The sequence below is a fragment of the Mus pahari genome, chromosome 15 (genome assembly GCF_900095145.1).
Source record: "Mus pahari chromosome 15, PAHARI_EIJ_v1.1, whole genome shotgun sequence".
Classification (NCBI taxonomy): Eukaryota; Metazoa; Chordata; class Mammalia; order Rodentia; family Muridae; genus Mus; species Mus pahari.
In genome coordinates this window covers 51358996-51377594 of record NC_034604.1, presented here as the reverse complement: position 1 = coordinate 51377594, position 18599 = coordinate 51358996, and the positions used below count along the sequence as shown (strand labels likewise).

The 18599-nt window shown below is 44.4% G+C and overlaps 1 protein-coding gene across 1 annotated transcript in view; it reads right to left on the bottom strand.

Annotated features, from left to right (window-relative positions):
* Positions 1–11938: 11938 nt before the first annotated feature.
* Positions 11939–18599, bottom strand: part of Prrc1 (proline rich coiled-coil 1) — a 41754-nt gene continuing 35093 nt past the window's right edge. The window contains exon 9 of the mRNA XM_021214755.2: positions 11939–15231. Coding sequence (XP_021070414.1) covers positions 15022–15231 — 210 coding nt within the window. The 3' untranslated portion in view covers positions 11939–15021. The remainder of the gene's footprint in view (positions 15232–18599) is intronic.

Genomic DNA, 18599 nt, shown 5'->3' with positions numbered 1-18599 from the left:
TTAAGTATGGGTCTTACTTATGAGATAAAACAAAGATGTGTCCCCAACTGGAATGGACCCAATTGATCTCATTTATAATACAATCTTATCAATAATGGTAGTAGTAGTAGTAGTAGTAGTAGTAGTAATGGCATATATCTGATAACCCAGTTGTTGGTATTTCCAGGCCAAAAAAGCACTCATGCCCCCAAAATGGGAAGTGACTAAAACAAGGAAAAACTGACAAGAGTCAGAAAAATAAAATGCAGATACAGTGAGATTTACCAAATCTTTTCAATGGTATAATCTTGTTCCAGAAATTCTGTCCAAGGGTTCCCTGCCACCTACAGGCCTTGAAGCTTTCTTTCCCAGACTAGCTTGGGAGCTAGTACAGTCCCAAGCATCTAGTAGTCTAGCGTGTGAAAATTACAGTTCACTAACCGCCCCCCGCCCCGTGCCCTTTTTCCTGAAAAGGAAATCCTATCTACTTATATGTCCCTGTAATCAAAACCCACTTGTCTATGGCTTCAGAATGACACAGCCAATCAGCCTAGGCTAACTGAGGGTTAGGACTGAGCCTATAAAGAGACCCAGTCATTCCATCAGGGTTCCAGAGAAGCCCATGGTCCAACTGTCTGTTGACAGCCTGGTTTTTTAAAAGTACATTTCACAATGGCTGCTAAAGATACATTTCTGTCCTATTAAACAAACACCGGGAGATAAGAAACCAGCACAGGAGGAAATGTCAACGGCAAATGGAGCTATCGCTTTAAGATAGGCCATTGTGTTATCTAGAGAATTGGCTAAAATGTCTACTTAGGTCGCCTCCCACAGTGCTGGAGGGCACTCCCTGTAAAAGATGCTATGGAGACCTCGAGGTCCTTTGAAATGGCCACTATGTAAGTATCTAGAAGCCATTCATTCCCCCTCCGCTGGCATAACGTCTCTGGGAGAATTTTCTTCTTTTACTTCATTATTTTCTATTTTTTTCTCACTTCCCCCATTCTGTCTTGCCTTTTGCCTGCCTTTGTTTTATTTCATCTGTTGTTCTTGAGTCAAAGAAAAAAAAAAGAGGGAAAGAAAAGTAACATTTATTAAGCACCCACTTCTGAGTCAAGGGTTTTCCAAGTATTATTTACTCATTCCTTCCATTGATTTAATCTGAAAAAGAATCTTGGCATGCTCCCAATGGAAGTCCTTTTAATAATTTTTTTTATAAGTAGCAAAAGCAATTTATTAAGTACACTATTTTAGGACATCAAAGTCCTCAAATATGTCCAATATATTAAAATCTGACCTCCCTGAGTGCTCCAGAGGACACACAGTTTCTGTCTTTAATCCACACAAACAAATCTTTGAGATCCATCCTTTCTTTTCATCCTGAGATGGGGATGCTAGGTTCTGTAGGCCGGCCTTTCCCATCTCCAAGGCTTTGACTGCCTAAGTGCCAGGTGCAGCTATAGCCATAGCTAACTTGGAAGAAAAGACACCCCAGCATCCTTGCCAGGACGTTCTGAATTCCTGCCTTCCCTAACTAATGGCTCCTCTGTCACTGCCTTACCACCCTCCTTCTGGGTAGCTCAGATCTTCCTGGCTGAAGACTTGCACTGGGGTACTGTCACCCAGATCTACTGTGATCCTCCTCAGTCCCCTGGTCCTTTTAATCTCCACAGAGAGAATTCAGACAGGATTTAGGCAGAATAATGTAAAAGATTGGCAGGGTATATTACAGAGAAGGGGTGGGGCGCCCTGGAGGGGTAATTGTGGCAATGGCCGAAGGGATCTCTACAAAAGAAAGTACTCTGACATGACAAGACTTGGCAATGGCCAGAGAAAGCACTGCACAGGGTGCTGTCTTAAGAGGTAAGAATGGACAATGGCCAAAAAACCATTGTGCCAACTCACATGCCTTGGTAGGCTTTTTACTATCTCTTAAAAGTCCTGGAACAGACAGCCTTCCTGGGGAGTGTTTTCCTGTCTAGGTAGCAGACAGGCTCATTTAAATGAACTCTTATGTGAAGGGACATAAAAGGCTTTTTCAGCCAGAAAGCTTCCTGCTAAATAGTAATCCTATGCTCTTCATGGGTGCAGTGTAATATATCCTGTCTCTACCCTAGGCCAAAGACATGGCTCAGACACTATTCTTTTGACTAGTAGTCAAGATTCCGGAAGGTTCAGTTCCTAGGTTTGCAATATGCTGATTATGAAGGCGGGGTGGGTCCTCCCCCGAGTCTCTCCCTTCTAGACAACAATATCTGGATAGTTCCCTGGCAACTATAGCTGAGGAACTAAGTAAGAACGTGTCCTCTCACTGCTCAGTATTTTTCCAAGGGCGACATAGTACCTTCCATTTAAACATCTGTAGAATGAGACAGCTGCTCCAATGCAAACAGGTCAGATTTATTTAGGAGCTGCAGTGGCTCACCTTGGTGGTCAACTTAACATACCTGGGAAGAAGGAGCCTCCATCAGACTGGCCTGTGGACATGTCTATGGGACATATTATTGATGACTAATTGATGTAGGAGAGGGCAGCCCACTGTGGGTGGCTCTGTCCCCAGATAGTCAGGCTTGAGCTGTAGAACACGAACCTGAGAGTGAGCCAGTGAGCAATGTTCCTCTGTCACCTTTTGCTTCAAAGTTCCTGCCTTGGCTTTCTTCAATGATAGACGGTAACCCACAAGTAAAATAAATCCTTTCCTCCCCAAGTTGTTTTGGGTCACAGTGTTTGTCACAGTGATGGAAAACAGACTGTGACATAAGCTTGTGAGCAATAGGAGGCATCTCTTGTGGGACCCATTTCCCAGTCCTTCCTACAGGGGCAGCCTATGAGAGGATCCGATGTTGCCTGCAGACTTGCATGTAGAGAAGATGAGTTTCTGCTGAGTAGTCACATAGCAAACATCAGAGTCCCTGTCTCCCAGGTCTACCAGGCCTCACCAGCTGGCCCATGAGAAGCACAACTCCTGCCTCTTGAGTTCTTGACGCTGCACAGCTGTAAGCGGAAAGGGCTACTACAACCTGTATCTATGATGAGGTAGCTGGGGCACAGAGAGCTTTTGGAACATCTCCAGGTCACACAACTAGCAAACCATGGAGCCGAGAAATGGACACCTGGGTAATGGAGAGTCCCTAACTCTCCCTGGACCCTATGGTTTGACTACAGTTCCCATGTGCCCATCAGGGTGTGGTGCTGAAAGTCTGCATATTTATGGACCCCACAACCGTGCATTCCACGCCATAATGCTCTGGAGATGGTGACCATGGTAACCCTGAGCGTCTGTCTACATAGACTCTACTAACTACCAAAAGGGATTCTAGATGTTTATTATGTTTAGAACTTCTCTGGGGAAGATGGAACATTTTAAACTTCCTAAATGTGCTTAGCCGGGGACCCTTTGTGTAGAAAGAAGCATAAGCCGGTTTCGTCAGGAATCCTCTGTGAGAGCTCTTTGGTTGGTGACCCCCAAATGAACACATTTTCCTTTGCCTGATTTTGCATCAGAAAGACGCAGAAGTTCTGGGAACTGGGCTGAAAGAAGAGAGAAGGTGGGCTTCCTCCTGGAAAAGGTCACCCTCTCCCAAGCTCAGGCTACCAATCTGCAACATGGGTATAACGCTATGTCCTAGCAGAGCTGCATCAGAAACAATGATGTTGGTTGCAATAACGGCCATGTGCACTGCCAGCCACTGCCATTTTCTATTCTGTTACTGCTTACTGTGAGCATTGTGACCTTGGAGTAGAGACAGAAGTGGGAGAGTCGCCTTTTTTTTTTTTTTTTTTTTTTTTAAATCCGAAGGTGGTGCAGGTGAGGATGCCTATATATTTCATGTGCATCTGGTGCCCTCTAGTGACAGCATGCAGGGTAGCAATCGTCATTAAATTTAACACCCTAATTCCTACCAGCCTGAGGAGAGGTTACAAATGGTGGGCAGGGGCAGGGGGCACATGTTGGAACCCCTTTCGGGATGTGGCTTGCATCCTGGAGTTTACAGGTTAGGGGTCCCCATGTTTTTGAAGTTTCGCTTTTCTTTAAAAGGAAGGGGACTTTCTTGACTGTGTCTCTGAGCTTCCTGGCTTAGAGCTGAGGGTTTCCAGGCTGCCTGAGGCAACTCAGACATGCTCCCAGAATTACCCAGTCCTCTCAACTCTTGGATACCAGACATGAAAGAGCAGTTCTCCAACATCCCGCAATGCCAGCCAGAACAGAACATGTACCCTTTGTGAGCCCAGGTCCTTTCGGGTCAGCCAAGAACAAAGAGCACCAGGACAGAAGTAGTCTCCACAGGGAACACCGTGGACGTTTCTCAGCACTCCTTCCTCAGCCTGTGGCAGCGCCTGTGTTGATGACCGCTGCCACCGTCCTCAGGCAGAGGCCGTGCTGTCCTCCCTGTTCCTTCTCTCCCTGGGTCATTGCCACCAAGCTGTCTTCCTTCCGGGTGTCTGTCTAGACACCATTGCTCCAATCTATCTTAGCCATTTCCCGCAGAGATGATTTTTTTTTCTTCCTCTCACAAACCAGATCCTCTCTTCCCTGACATTCATGTTACGCTGATACTAGCAAGTTTTCCCAACATAGAACAAGCTGTTCTTTTTCCTGGCCACCTTATGAAAGACAAGATGCAACGGGTTTCTCTGCTTCCCTGCCCTTCCTCAGCACATCGCCCATGCTGTTCTACAGTGGCACACGGATTAGACTCTATATGGAGATCCCGGCGCTTCTGTATCCCATACAATGGCATCTCCAAGGAGCATCCCAGTCTCGTGGGTATCTCAGGAGCCTACAGAGTGCCATAATAGCACCTCTGACAGGAACCCCAGCCACACCTCTGTCTCCACTCAGTGTGCTCCAGTGCAAAACACCTGCCTTATTTTTTTGCATACGTTCCTGCACATGTTCATGTACCGAGATGCATACATATGTCAGCTGAGATATTGGAGTCTATCCTTGAACTTTTATTTTATTTACATTTCACCAATCAAAACACAGGTTGAAGGCACTGTGGAAAGCGCGTGCGGTTCAGCATCCAACAGAACGCAGTTTGAATCTTCGTTCCAACTCTTCCTAGTTGGGTGACTGGAGGCAGCACAGTCTTGGGTTTGGGCTTATGAAAGGAGATCATGATTAACACTCATGTAAGGTGAAACTAAATTAGATACTCTATGCAAAATCCCTGCATGTCTGCACAGTGGTATGAAAGAGCAGTCTACAACACTGCATCATGCCACTGCATACAGTTCTAGCTAGCTACTGTACACCTGTATCTGTCTACCTATCTGTCCATGCATCTGATAATGCAACATGCATGCCTACACACAAAGGAGGTTCCTGTGTGTAAAAACAAGGTTGAGGACGCCCAGCTCCGGGCTCGTAGGAAACAGATCTACTCATACACTTGTACATTCTCATCTACGTTTGACATAAACTAAAAAAATTTAAACTAATGGATGCTTACTCGGTGGTCAAGTTACTTCACAGAAACACATGTCTACCGTGCCTCAGTTTCATACGGAGAAGCACGGGGGTGGGGGTGGGGGTGGGGGTGGGGGTGGGGGTGCGGCTTTGCTGATAGGCCATTCATCATTTCTCCCTCTCGCCTCCTATTTGTGCACCAGAGCCAAGTCAGCTGGGAAAGACTAGAATATAAAAGCAAGCTGCCAGTTTCTTCTCCCGTCTCCAAAGCTCCTGCTGACAACACACATCTCACCTACCAAAAGTGGAATGTTGTGAAAAAGGCCTCAACAAAACACACATGCATGTGCGCATGCGCACACACAAACACATACACACACACACATACATACACACACAAACACATACACACACATACATACACACACAAACACATACATACACACACAAACACATACACACACATACACATACAAACACACACACACACACACACACACACACACACACCACATAATGTCCTCTTTTCTATAACATCAGATTCATAGTGCAATGCCTGGTGGGCAATTCACTGTTTTGAGGCTACCACAAGGCACAAGGGATCCAAAACAGGTGAAACTGGTTGCCAAGTCCCAGCTGATGAGAATCCTTGCTTGTACCCTTTAGAGCATTTAATAAAACCAAAAGAACAGGAGAAGTGACCTGGGCCACCAATAAACTATTACAAAAATATAAGAATGCAGTGTGGAATCTAACCCCCCTGTGCTCCTTCAGTGATAAGCTTTCTAATTAGTGCTTCGACTGCAAAGCTATTTCAGGTTTTATGCTATGCAAAATACTTAAGAATTAAAAGTCCAATTAGTTGTGTTTATTAGCGAAAATGCTACAACATTTTTCTCTATTGTAGTTATTCATATTAAAGAAACCATTGAGAGGGGGTGGGGTTCAGGCTTCTGTGTTTGGCTCCCAGTGCTGGGATGCACCTGGGGATGGCCAGTTATACAACGGGAAAATAAACTTAGCACTTTTGCTCTGGGAGAAAGCATGTATGGACAGCCTTTTCTTTTCTAAATGTCTGTAACAAAGTATTTAAAACCCAGACCCAGAAAGAGAAGCATGGTATATACTTACATTCTCGTGGATATTAGCTGTTAAGTAAAGGATAATCATGTTACAATCCACAGACCCAGAGAAGCTAAATAAATAAAGGTGCTCAAGCCAGGGAATGCGTGGATCTCCCTGGGAAGGGACAAGAGAATAGATTGTTCAGGTGGACTGGGGACCAAGTAGGGATGAGAACAGGGGGGATGGGAGGGGAGTACTGGGAGTGAAAATAGGAACTGGGGGACAATTCTGAATGATGTGGAAACATAGTACAATGAAAACTCCTGGAATCTAAAAGGGTGACCCTAGTGAAGATTCTTAGTGACAGGGGATACAGAGCTTGAACCAGCCGTCTTCTGTTACCAGGCAGTGGTGGGACTGGGGCACCAACCCAGCCTCAAATTTTTCGATCTTCAATTTGTCCTGCCTGCAAGATGTGTTGGGGCAATGGTGGCTCAGAACTTGTGGGAGTGGTCCACCAAGGACTAGTCCAACAGGGAGCCCATGACACTACCTGGATGGCCAGGAACCAGAAGCTAGATAGCCCAGAGACCTAGACAGAACTTAACACCACTGGTTTAAAAAAGAGAGAGACAAGAAAACAAAGTTAATGAAATTGTTCCTGATGATATTCTGCTACACTCATAGCCCAATCATCATCAGAGAGGCTTCATCTAGCAACTGATGAGAGCAGATGTCCAGGACCTCAGCCAAATATTAGGCAGGGCTTGGGGGGATCCCTTGGAAGAGAGGGAGGAGGAGCCAGAGGGCTAAGGAGCACTATGAGACGACTATGAGACGACAGCCCATAGCATCAGCCTAGTAGGGCTCATACGGATTCATGGAGACTGAAGCAACAGTCACGGAGCCAGTGTGGGGCTGAGCTAGGTCCTCTGCATGTGTTATGGTTGTGTAGTTTGGTGTTCTTGTGAGACTCCCAACAGTGGGAGTGGGGGTGTCTCTGACTCTTCTGCCTGTTTTTAGGACCCTTTTCCTCCTAGTCGTTTGCCTAATCCAGCCTTGATTTGTGCTTAGTCTTATTTTAACTTGTTATGGTATGTTCGGTTGATATCTCTGGGAGGTCTGCTCTTCTCTGAAGGTAAATGGAGACGTGAATCCGGGAAGAGGGAAGGTGGAGGGAGGGTCTGGGAGGAGGGGTAGCTGCAGTTGAGATGTAATGTATGGGGGGGGGGAGAAAGGGCTATTTTAAAAGGTACATAGTCAGTACTTTACTTCAAAAACAAGTTAAAAGTAAGAAATTCCCTTTATGGATAGGGATGGGGGCTTCTGTCCACTTCCCGACTCAGCCATGGGACCCCATCTGTCTTGGACCAGTGCAGGACCTGTGCATGAGTCTCTGTGCATGCATGTACATCAGCCTGTCGTGCTTAGAAGAGCCTGTTTCCTTGCTATGTTCTATCCCCACTGGCTCTTACAATCTGGCTGCCTCCTTAGGTTTGATAGAGACCCCCTATTTAGGACTGAGTTTTCTAAGGCCTCCCACTCTCTGCACATTGTCCAGCTGTGGGTCTCTGTATTTATCCCTATCTGTTGCAAGACGTTTCCTTCTCTGACGATGCCTGAGCAAGACACTGGTCTATGAGAATTGCAGAACGTCCTTAGGAGTCATTGTACTACCACATTCCATTAGCAGAACAGTGGTATTTGGTTTTCTCCACGCCCATGGTCTGTCTAGTCTTAGGTTCTTGACCACCTGAGTAGTGTCAGGCATAGGTCCATCTCATGGACCTTAAATCCATTCAGATATTGGTTGGTTCCTCCCACATTTGTGCCACTGTTGTTCCAGCATATCACACAGGCAGGTCACCATTGCAAATTGAAGAGCTTGCATCTGGGTTGGTATTCACCGTTCTCCCTTGGTAGCGTGTGCAGAGCACCTTCCAGTACCACGAATACAATTCAGTAGGAGTGGAGGCTCTAGGCAGGCACCACAGAGACTGTTAGCATGCACAGGACCTGCACTGGTCCAAGCCAGATGGGGTCCCAGGGCTGAGAGGGGAAGTGGACACAAGCCCCCACCCCAATCCATAAAGGTCATCTTCTCTGTGTTCAATGAGTTATGTAGGTGTTGTCTTCAGGAACAGAGCCTTACCGTCAGTTTGTAAACAGCAACCAATAGCTTTGCCAATAGTCTGTGCTGTATGGTTTTCCCAGGACCTCGTCTGTCAGTGACTCAATCAGATTCCTGACAGTGGATATTACTTTTGGTGCTGAGAGATGTCTAGTTGGGGCTTGATTTCTCCTGATATTCGGTGATTCCATTTAGATTTCTTTCATATATGTACATATTTCAAGAAGTTTCTACTGACCCAGAAGCTATCTCCAACTGATAACTGCTCACAATGGAAAATTTAGTTTTCTCCAATGAAGATTCACTAGCGATACAAGCCACACATAAAGGTAGACCCTAACCAGCAGTAGATGGCCAACACAAAACAAACTCGATGGTATTTTCAGAAGGTTTTTTTTTTTTTTTCTCATAATGCTTTGTCTGGGTTTTTTTTTTTTTTAATTTGAGGGTGTGTGTGTGTGTGTGTGTGTTTGCTCTGGCTCTATTTTTGTTTTGTCCTATTGGGTTTTTGTTATTTTAGATGTTTGTTTTCCTTTTTCTTTCTTTTTTCTTTTCTTTCTTTCTTTCTTTCTTTTTTTTTTTTTGTGAAAGCAGAAAGTTTATTTATTTACATTTGATAAGGAAATAACAAGGGAATGGTGCCAAGTGAGGCACAATTGAAACTTCTGCCTACGGACACTGTCCTTGAAACATCAGATTGCTGCCACAGACAGCTTAAAAAAAAAAAAAAAAGAAAGAAAGAAAGAAAGAAAGAAAGAAATCCTAAGTTTGTCAAAAATAAGAAATTCATTCCTTGGGAAATTTCCGGATGGTAGTTTTAGTTCAAAGCTGTAATTCTGAGGGTAAAAGTGTCCCCTTGGCTAAGACCAAATAGTACTGTGATGCTATATATACTCCTACTTTGGGTTCCTATTTTGCAAAATGCCTGTACATATTGCAAAGAACGTGCAAACAGTCTTACTGCATCGTTTTTTGGAAGTGTGCCTTCCAGTGCATTGTTTCCAATACAGCATCAGTGTGTGCGAGCCGCTATGACCAGGGTTGACTCACATTAGATGTTTGTTTTCTAGTGGGGGAGGGGAGTGCGGATTTGGGTGAGTGGGGAGGTGGGAAAGATCTAGGCGGAGTTAGGGGAGGGGGAACTGTGATCAGAATACACTGTATGAAAAAACTCTATTATCAGTAAGAATTAACGTTATATAAAAATTTCACTTCAAAATACTTCTTGATGTCACTGGAGACCATCCAGTTTCGAACTCAAATGTGATGCTTCAATATAAACTTCCTTTACGGTTTCCCAGACTGCAGAACAAATTATCCACAAGCTGTGAATCTTCCGACAGCCCTTTCAAACAAAAATGAGATCTATGGGTGAACAACGCGTTGCCCTAAACACAAGTATAAAATTGGAAACTCAGGGGAGCGAAGTCCCGCTGTTGTTTGAATTGTTCCATCCCATGTGTATTTGTGAGTTATTAGGTGTCCACAACTCTTAAGGAAATATCCAGAACATTGTGGAAAAATGAGTTTACTTGGTAAGTTACATTGTGAGAAGAAGGCTTAATGTCCATTTCAGTCACTTTATATGAAAATGGGATAAGAAAATCAGAGGTCCCAGTAGCATGACAGGGCTCGCACTCTTCTGATGCTTACCCGGAAACACTGCTCGCCACAGAGGTCCGTCTCCCTTACCTGGCAGCTGAACACCCAGCTAAGATTCTCCCCTTCTGTGGCTTCCTCTTCATTCACTAATTGGCTCTTTAACTGTACAGCCTTTTACTTTTATGAGGTCCCATTGGCAACTGTCAGCTTCAATTCCCAGGCAAATGGCGTCCTAGTCAGAAAGTCCTACAGCTGAGCCCTGCGGGGGCGCTGCTATGTTTTCTAAGAGTTTCTGTGTTTCAGGTTTCCCAGGAACACCGAATTCTTAAAATGAGCTCAAGTGACACCTCGCTTACCACTCCCTTCAACTACAGCTTTCACCTCCTTGATGCCTTGTCTGCCACTATCATTCCTGTTGTTGATCGGCTATTTAATATGCCTATTAAAAATATTGCGGACGCTTGGTAAAACAAAAACAAAAGTGACCCCCCCCCCAAAAAAAAGCAATTATGTCTCTTGTCTTCTGGCAAGATTGCCCACTGGTCTCTGACCCAGCTTTTCTATCCCTACCTGGTCAAGTCAAAACATTTGCTTCTGGCAAGAACAGTAAAGACCCAGCTTTAACAGAAGGATGCTGAAAATGTTTTACAAAACTCTGTTACCATAACAAGACTTAAAACCAGTCCACACAACACTTGGAAATATTTATAGCAACTCGTAGCCACCAAAGCTCAGACGACTGAGATGTCCTTGGGTAGGTAAATGGAAAATTAACCTTTGGTACATCCAAATAGTATTACTTTTCAGAGTTAAATAAAGTAAAATAAAATAAAAACAACGAAGTATGAAAATGCACACCGGTGACCTTAAATAAGTGACACTTAGAGCAGCAGCCAATCCAAACAGTGTCACAGATTTCAACTATGACATCCCTGCGAAGAAGGAAAAACAGCTCCAGAGATAGTAAGGTTCATGCTTGCCCGTGGATAAGAGGCCCGGGCTAGACAGGCAAAGCACTGGATTTTCAGAGCAGTAAGTGTCATACACATTTACTTAGCCTGACGATCTAAGTGTAAATTATGGATGATGATGCTCTGTCAGTGTCCTTCATGAACCGTGTGAACCACCCCGGCAGTGGATGCTGGCTATGGTTAAGGATGAATACTTGTAGTGCCAGGTGAAATTCAAAACCTTTGTACTTTTCCCCCCAATTCATATTGCTGACCCTAAAACAACTCGTAAAAAAAATAATAAGAGAAAAACAGGGCAGGTCCGAATGAAAAGCAGAAGTCATGCCAGGCATCAGAGGTCCCTACAGGAGCCCCTGACTTCCCATCATTGCCTTTATCTCAAGGGTCCTCTTTCCTTTGAACTGAGGTCTCCTGCCACCATGTTGGAACCTGGTGCACCTGGATGTCACAATTCTCTGGATAAAAGTCTGATACTTTGTGCCAGGTGGTAACCAATTTAGATCCGCCCCACCCCTCAAGAGTAAGTGGTTTTCTGATAGGCTAATGCAAATTAGCATTTAAATCACTGCACATCTTTGAGAAATGTCAAAGTATTTATTTATGACATATTTACATACTTACAAAATTGATTTTTATCCAATACATCATTCTATGCAATATCACAAAATGAATACAATACCCTTGGAAAAAAATCTACACTTAATAATTTATGTTTAACACAGCAACTTTTACATCAGATTATCGATTTGGCTTCACAAATTACACAGTCCTATTTAGTTTTCCTTTTTTTTTTTTTTTTCCTGCCAAATAAGTGAAAACTAAAGGGCAAAGTGAAGTAATTTAGTGGACCCTGAGTAAGAGCTAATTTGCATAATTCCGAATAGATGTACATTACATGCCTTCATTTTCTTACACACCCACACTTACCTCTATCTAAAGACTGAGGAAAAAGAGTAACTAAAGAATGAGGAAAGTCCCAGCTCCTAAAACTCTTCTAACTTCAGAAGTGTGTGGCAGCACGGAGTGGTGGGCTCAGGCTTTAGGAGAGTGCTTGCCTAGAGTGAATGAGATTCTCAGCTCCAGGTCCAGCATTATCATGAACAAAGCAAGCCAGAGCAGAAACAAGATGAGCAACAACAACTGAACAGGGGGATCTTGGAATTAAACACTCAAGCAATCCTGTGAGATGGATGTTAAGTCATTGTTTTTTCTGTTTTATTTTCTAACTGACAAAAATAAATTAAAATAAGATTCCAATGATCTGGAGCTCAAAAAACAAAAACAAAAACTTCACAAAAAATGCTAGCACCAACCATGGTAAGGGTGACAAACAGTTACGTGATTTTTCCTGAAAGGCTTGAAAAAGGCAACAGCCACCCACAAGTCTCTAAAACTGTCAGTGTGGACGCTACCCAAAGACACGTAGGAAGAGAAAAGTACACAGAACAGAAGGGCTGGGCTGGCCAGGCCTAAACGCCACCACAGACTCCTGGGCAAGCCACAGGAGATAAGCTCAGCGCGTGCTTTCTTCCGGTATAACAGAACCTGAGGTGACAGACAGAGGCTAGGGGAGAAAAGCCTGTGCGACTGTCAGCCCCGCTCTGACAACTTCCCATCCGGGGCGGGAGGAAACTGTCTCGGAGAGATCAGACTGGATCAAATATTTCTTTCTTCCACCTGCCCTTCACTCTTCCTTCTCCCCGTCCCACAGAAGGCAGACTTATGTAACGACAATTATTGGATTTCAAATGAGCCATCGAGTAAGTCAGCCACTGGTCTTTGAGGATTTAAGGAAGACAATCACCCCATGAGATGTCAGTGACCTCCTGTGTGTCTACTAGGATGGCCTCTAGCACAGTCACTGAGCTAGTACAGACTCAGTGACACAAGGAAGAGAAGAACAGGGGCACCTCAGGATCTGTAAAACCTGCCTTGAGAACAGGAAACACCATCACCCAGGCAATGCCCCATCCTGTTACACGAGGACAGCTTTTAATCTCCACCATCGTGTGAGTGTGAGTGCATGCGTGTGTGTGTGCTTGTGCAACACACACAGTGTTTGGAGATCAGCACGTACCCACCTCAGAAGTAAAACTTCTCTTTCTGTAAAAGGAGCAGAAATGACGTAATTACCAAAAAGCAGGCAGGCACACACGGCACCTGCATAAGCCAGGACAGGGAAGAGTGAGTGGGTGCAGAGACTGCTAAGGCTAACATCTCCAGAACTGCATCAACATCGAAAAGAAAGTTAAATTACATTTACATATCAAATTGTCATCAGGAAGATATCTGAATTGCCTATATAGAGAGCTCAACTGGATAAGAAAAAAGTTTACTTAAGTTTGACTTATGTAAATCCCCAAATGTTAAAATACAGTATGTCTGGGAAGAAAACATAAACAACATTGAATATAAAAATCATCCCATTGAAAACATCCGTAAGAAGTAAAGGCAGAGAGGCACAGTTAGGAATGTCAGACTGTGCTTAAGGCAGACTAAGAAATAGTCTACACATCCCAGCACGGATGGGCTTACATCCCCGACCCCCAGTGCATACATACAGCAGGGGAGTTACTGGCAGTCGGTGGCTTCTGAGGGAGGGACAGTCAAGTTTCTTTAAGGGTGTCACCTCATGTTGGTCAACTGGATGCAGCCTCACACCTATTTGGATAACACAAATTGCACTTGGTGGGCTGGGGAAAGGAAGACAGAACAGGAGCACGCAGTAGGGATGGAAGAGTTAAGGGAGGGGTGGGAGGTAAATGTTATCTGAACACATTGGTGAAATTCTAAAATAATAAAAAAGAAGTAGCTTTAATTGAAGAAAATGTGTACTGTCCCAAAAGAAGGGAGGTCCCTCTTACAGTGCGGAGGATGTGAGTGGATGCAGGAGCAGCTGTTGTGAGACCTGACTTATGGAAGTGCTAACGCCATTATATAACAGTAACATGGGGAGGGGGTTGCTGGAGAGATGTGTCAGTGGGCAAGAACACGGGCAGCTCTTCTAGAGGCTTCAAGTTCCTTCCCAGCACCCACAGGGCAGCTTACAACCATCTGTGACTCCAGTTCCTGAGCTCTGCTGCCCTCTTCTGGCCTCCTTGGGCACTGTACTCACATCTACAGGCAAGCAAACACCACTATACAAAAATAAACAAAATAAAAAATAAAAATGCAAATACATTTCTGATTTAAGATATATTTGATCTGCCCTTCAGTTTTTAGATAGCTATGAAAAAAATAAAACATTATTTTCTGATGTTCATAATATAAATCTGTAAAATACCAAAATTTAAAACAAAAAAGAAACAAGCATAGCTTCCAAACTATACATGCACATAATGACAAAAAATATCCATTCTGGTAATTTGGCCCATATTCTTTAAAACACATCAAATTGTGTGCTCCCGCCCCAGCAAACATGTAAGGTCCACTGCTGAGCATGACTGAGGTCGGTCGTGTGCACACACAGAGAAACAAGCACTCATGAGATAGTGACCACACACAGACGTCATTACATATTAAGAAACCAGAAGAGTCAAGAATAAATCAACCAGTATGTGAACGCAGATCTCCACTTTATAAATTTGGTATACTGAATTGTGCTGTAAATATATTTGTGTATGTCTTTTGAGAACCAGGACGTATGAAATTATGACAGTAAAAAGAGGATCTATTTCTCTTGCTTTACTGGAATGACATTGTGCCTTTATTTTAAAAAAAGATTTGTTTTTTTTTTTTTTTTAAAGGACTGCAGCCTACAGAAAAATTGTAAAAACGGTTGGATTCACGGAAGCCACTGGGGTTCCTCTCACACGGACCCCAAGGTGACGCTGGAAGGTCTCCGTGTCCCAGCACTGGTCTCACATGGGCCTGGGTGGCAGCCGCTGCTTATACATGCCCGCCACGGCCTTGGCTGCACTGTAGATCATCTGTCGGCGAGACATGCCAGTGAAAGCCAGGTGCCAATCAGTCCGGCTGACATTGAGCAAGCTCTTTTCCAGGACTTCCCCCACTGTTACCAGAAGGCCTGACCACCTCAGATTGTAGTCCTGGGGTGTCAGGCTTTGCGCCTATGGAAAAAGAAAAAGTGTTACTTGTCATACACTGACACAGCACTGGAACTCACCATGTTAGAAATGATAGCTCAAAGTCTCAACCCAGCTTATGTCTAAAACTCAGCTCTGCTGCCACCAACTGTATAAAGTGACACGGGTCAGAAGAACTAAACAACACTGCACACACCTACTGTTAATAATAGCCATCACTCCCTGTCCAAATATAACCAGTCTCCTCACGTACTTCATGCTGAGGAGGAAGAACTGGGCTGAGGGCACGTCCAGGCTTGAAAGAACTCCACTGCTCCCAACACACACTGAGGGCTTAAACTCCAGTTTACATCCAGGGCCACTTCATGTTAATAATAGGCTTGTCTAAAATGATATTCTTATAGTCACAAAGATGCAAGCCGAGAGACTGCATATTACGTTTCTGGCCCATTTACGGAAGACTTTAGTGTGTGTGGATTTGGCAAATGTGCCAATAAGTCAGTAGCCGTTCTCAAACAGCACCCAGGCTAGGCCAGCACCCACCAGCGCTGGCACTCACCACTGCTGACCCAGCCTGTACCTAATTCCATGAAAGCCATCTGCGCATACAGAGCAGTGAAAGGCAAATGGAGTCTAGTGTTCAGTAGCTGGGGTTTTGTTTAGAGTGCAAGGCAGCACAGTCCAGAGAGCATCTGCAGAATGGAACGGCACTGTGCACAGATCCCCAACTAGCTGCTTTACAATCACAGGAGGGGCTTTCTTTCCCCCCCTCAAAAAACTAATTTCTTAGGCTCAAGTTAGCTATCTTAAGACAACTAAATTGGAACCACTACAGCCTATTCCAAGACAAATCGTTAAACACCACACAGCTTACGAGCAACCCTGACAGAAGCAGTGCAGCACTCTGCTCTAAGCACTGCAGTGCGCTTCAAAGAGACATCCATCGGGGCTTCAAAGACCCTGGGTCTGCCTCTCACACACCACGGCGGTCTCCTGGGGGTCTTGCTGAAGTGCAGTCCTGACTCAGAAGGTTAGCACAGGGGCTTGGAAGTTTTGATTGATTGATTGATTGATTGATTGATGTAGCCAAATTTGTAGGTGACACATGTGAAGCAGGCCAAAGATGCTATTTCTGAGTGATCTGATTGTCAAGAGAAACCCAGAGCAGCTGGGTTCTATGGGGAAGAGAAAGAAGCATAAATTACACGATGACGACACAAACTGACAGCTACAGTTTGTTGAAGAAAGGATTTCCAAGACCTTAAACTATGAACCTGTGACCAGGCACAGACATAAGACATCTCAGGACAGATCAGGAGGCCACTGAAGAGTCCTTTACAAGTGTGGTAAGGATGCAGAAGTGTAGCTCTTTACAGATGATGGCTTCTGGGGGGTGGAGGGGGGTGGGGATCAGTTATCTTTAAAGCACTAGTCACTGGGAGTTGGACCATGCTGCAGTGAATGCATAGACAACACAAACTGGACTTAGTCTATTGTTTTCCTTTCTTTTCATTTTCGTTTGTTAGGGAGGCTGTAGGGATAGGAGGGTGGACCCTGGAGGAATGGGAAGCCAGTGTGATCAGAGTACAGTGTATGAAATTCCCAAATAATCAATAAAATATTATGTTGTAAAAAAAAAAGCTAAGAAATGTAAATAGCTAGGAACAAAAGATATTTCAATGCACATTAACTATTTATCTTGGGAATTCTGAAACTATACAATAAAACTTAAACAGAACAAAGTGCAAATTTCACAGTTTGAATAACACTTTTCACTTAACTGTGCTCAGTCAGGGCTTACTGTGCACCTACCCACCTACCCAGCACCCGCCTCCCCATCTGCACGTACTCTAAAGCACATGAACCCTCCTGCTAAGGGGCCTGCACTAACCAAATGTGCTCTCTGACACTTAGCAGTGAGTTAGTGCTTTGGACACATGTGTAAGTGTGAGCCTATTTCACTGTTTGAGCAGCATGTCCAACTAGCCCTAAGAGAAATAATTAAAAATGCTCAGGCGTCTAGCACAGGTGCCAAGAAAGCTTTTCTGAAAGAAGCAGAATGGTCAAGATTTTAGGTTTTGAGGGCAGTATTCACCACTACTGCTCCATTTTTGTTCTTTCAGTACAAAACCAACTATCTATAAACAGTTTGTAAGCAGATCAGCAGGTATGTGCAAGAAATACATAAAAACAGGCAGTGGGCCAGAGCTGCCATGGGTCACTGTGTGCTGACCCCTGCTCCACCTTTCCGTCTATAATGCGTTGATGGGAGCCACTACAACTCTCAAGGCCCTCCTGATGCCTCAGCAAGAGACTGAAGACTGGCTTTGACTTTCCAGCACACACTTACACTCCTCATCCTGCTTAGCTAGGACGATGTGACTACAAGCTTGCAACTTCTAGCAAACGCCTCGGCTCTGCTGAAACCCTGTCTTCTACAGTCTGCTCGTGTCACTGACCACACAGCTGCTCTGTGAGCTCTTCTCCAGCTTTGAGGCAGGACACAGTGTTCTGAGGTGTTCTGGGCTAAGTAGGGTTACCTATGATTTCCAAGCCTGCTGTGAGCAGGGTATGCGAGGTCTCACAGAGGGCCTGTACAATGTTCCGCCTGTGCCACTGACCCTGAGTTCCATTCGCTCTTTAGTGTCTGTAGATCACAATTAGCCAGTGATTTACTGCAGGGTGACGGCTTTCCCTGTAGTGCCTCACGGACGTAATTAGGCTAAGTCACATCAAACAGGGCAGGGACTCCTCAACTATTAAAGACGGCAATTTTATATGGCTCCATCTAATACTTCTGGAGCAACAGTGTTAAGACTTACTTCTTCCTAGGAAACCTGAACTTTGTCCACTCTGGGTTTTATTAGCAGCATAACAATGTGCACAGCATCAGTTTACAAGCCTCTACCCTCCCTGCTCTCATTCCAAGCATCTTTCTACACTGCCAAACATCTGGAAGGACCACTAGCTGCTTTTAGCAACTTTATGGTCATACATTAAATTAAAATGTAGTTGTACACACACATTTTCTCAGAGAGTCCTAATGGTTCTCCCTCAGTCTACAATGCCTATACACTTCAAATGATCTTAAAAAGGAGCAGTTAACAGTACAGAGATCTCAGTGACAGACACTTCCCATTTTGTTCATTATCGAGTCACGAGAACATTTACAGAAGGTGCAGAAGTACAATCCATTTAGAAACTGTCTGTGGCTACATGATTAGGCCCATTTTTCAGTCAGCAAATCTAAAGACAAATTCCTAGCAACTCCACTTTTTTAAACTTCACTTTGATCTCATGTGCAGGGTATTTTATCTGCCTGTATGTCAGTGCAGCACATGCGCACTGGGTGCTTGCAGAGGGCATCGAATGCCCTGGAACCTGAGTTACTG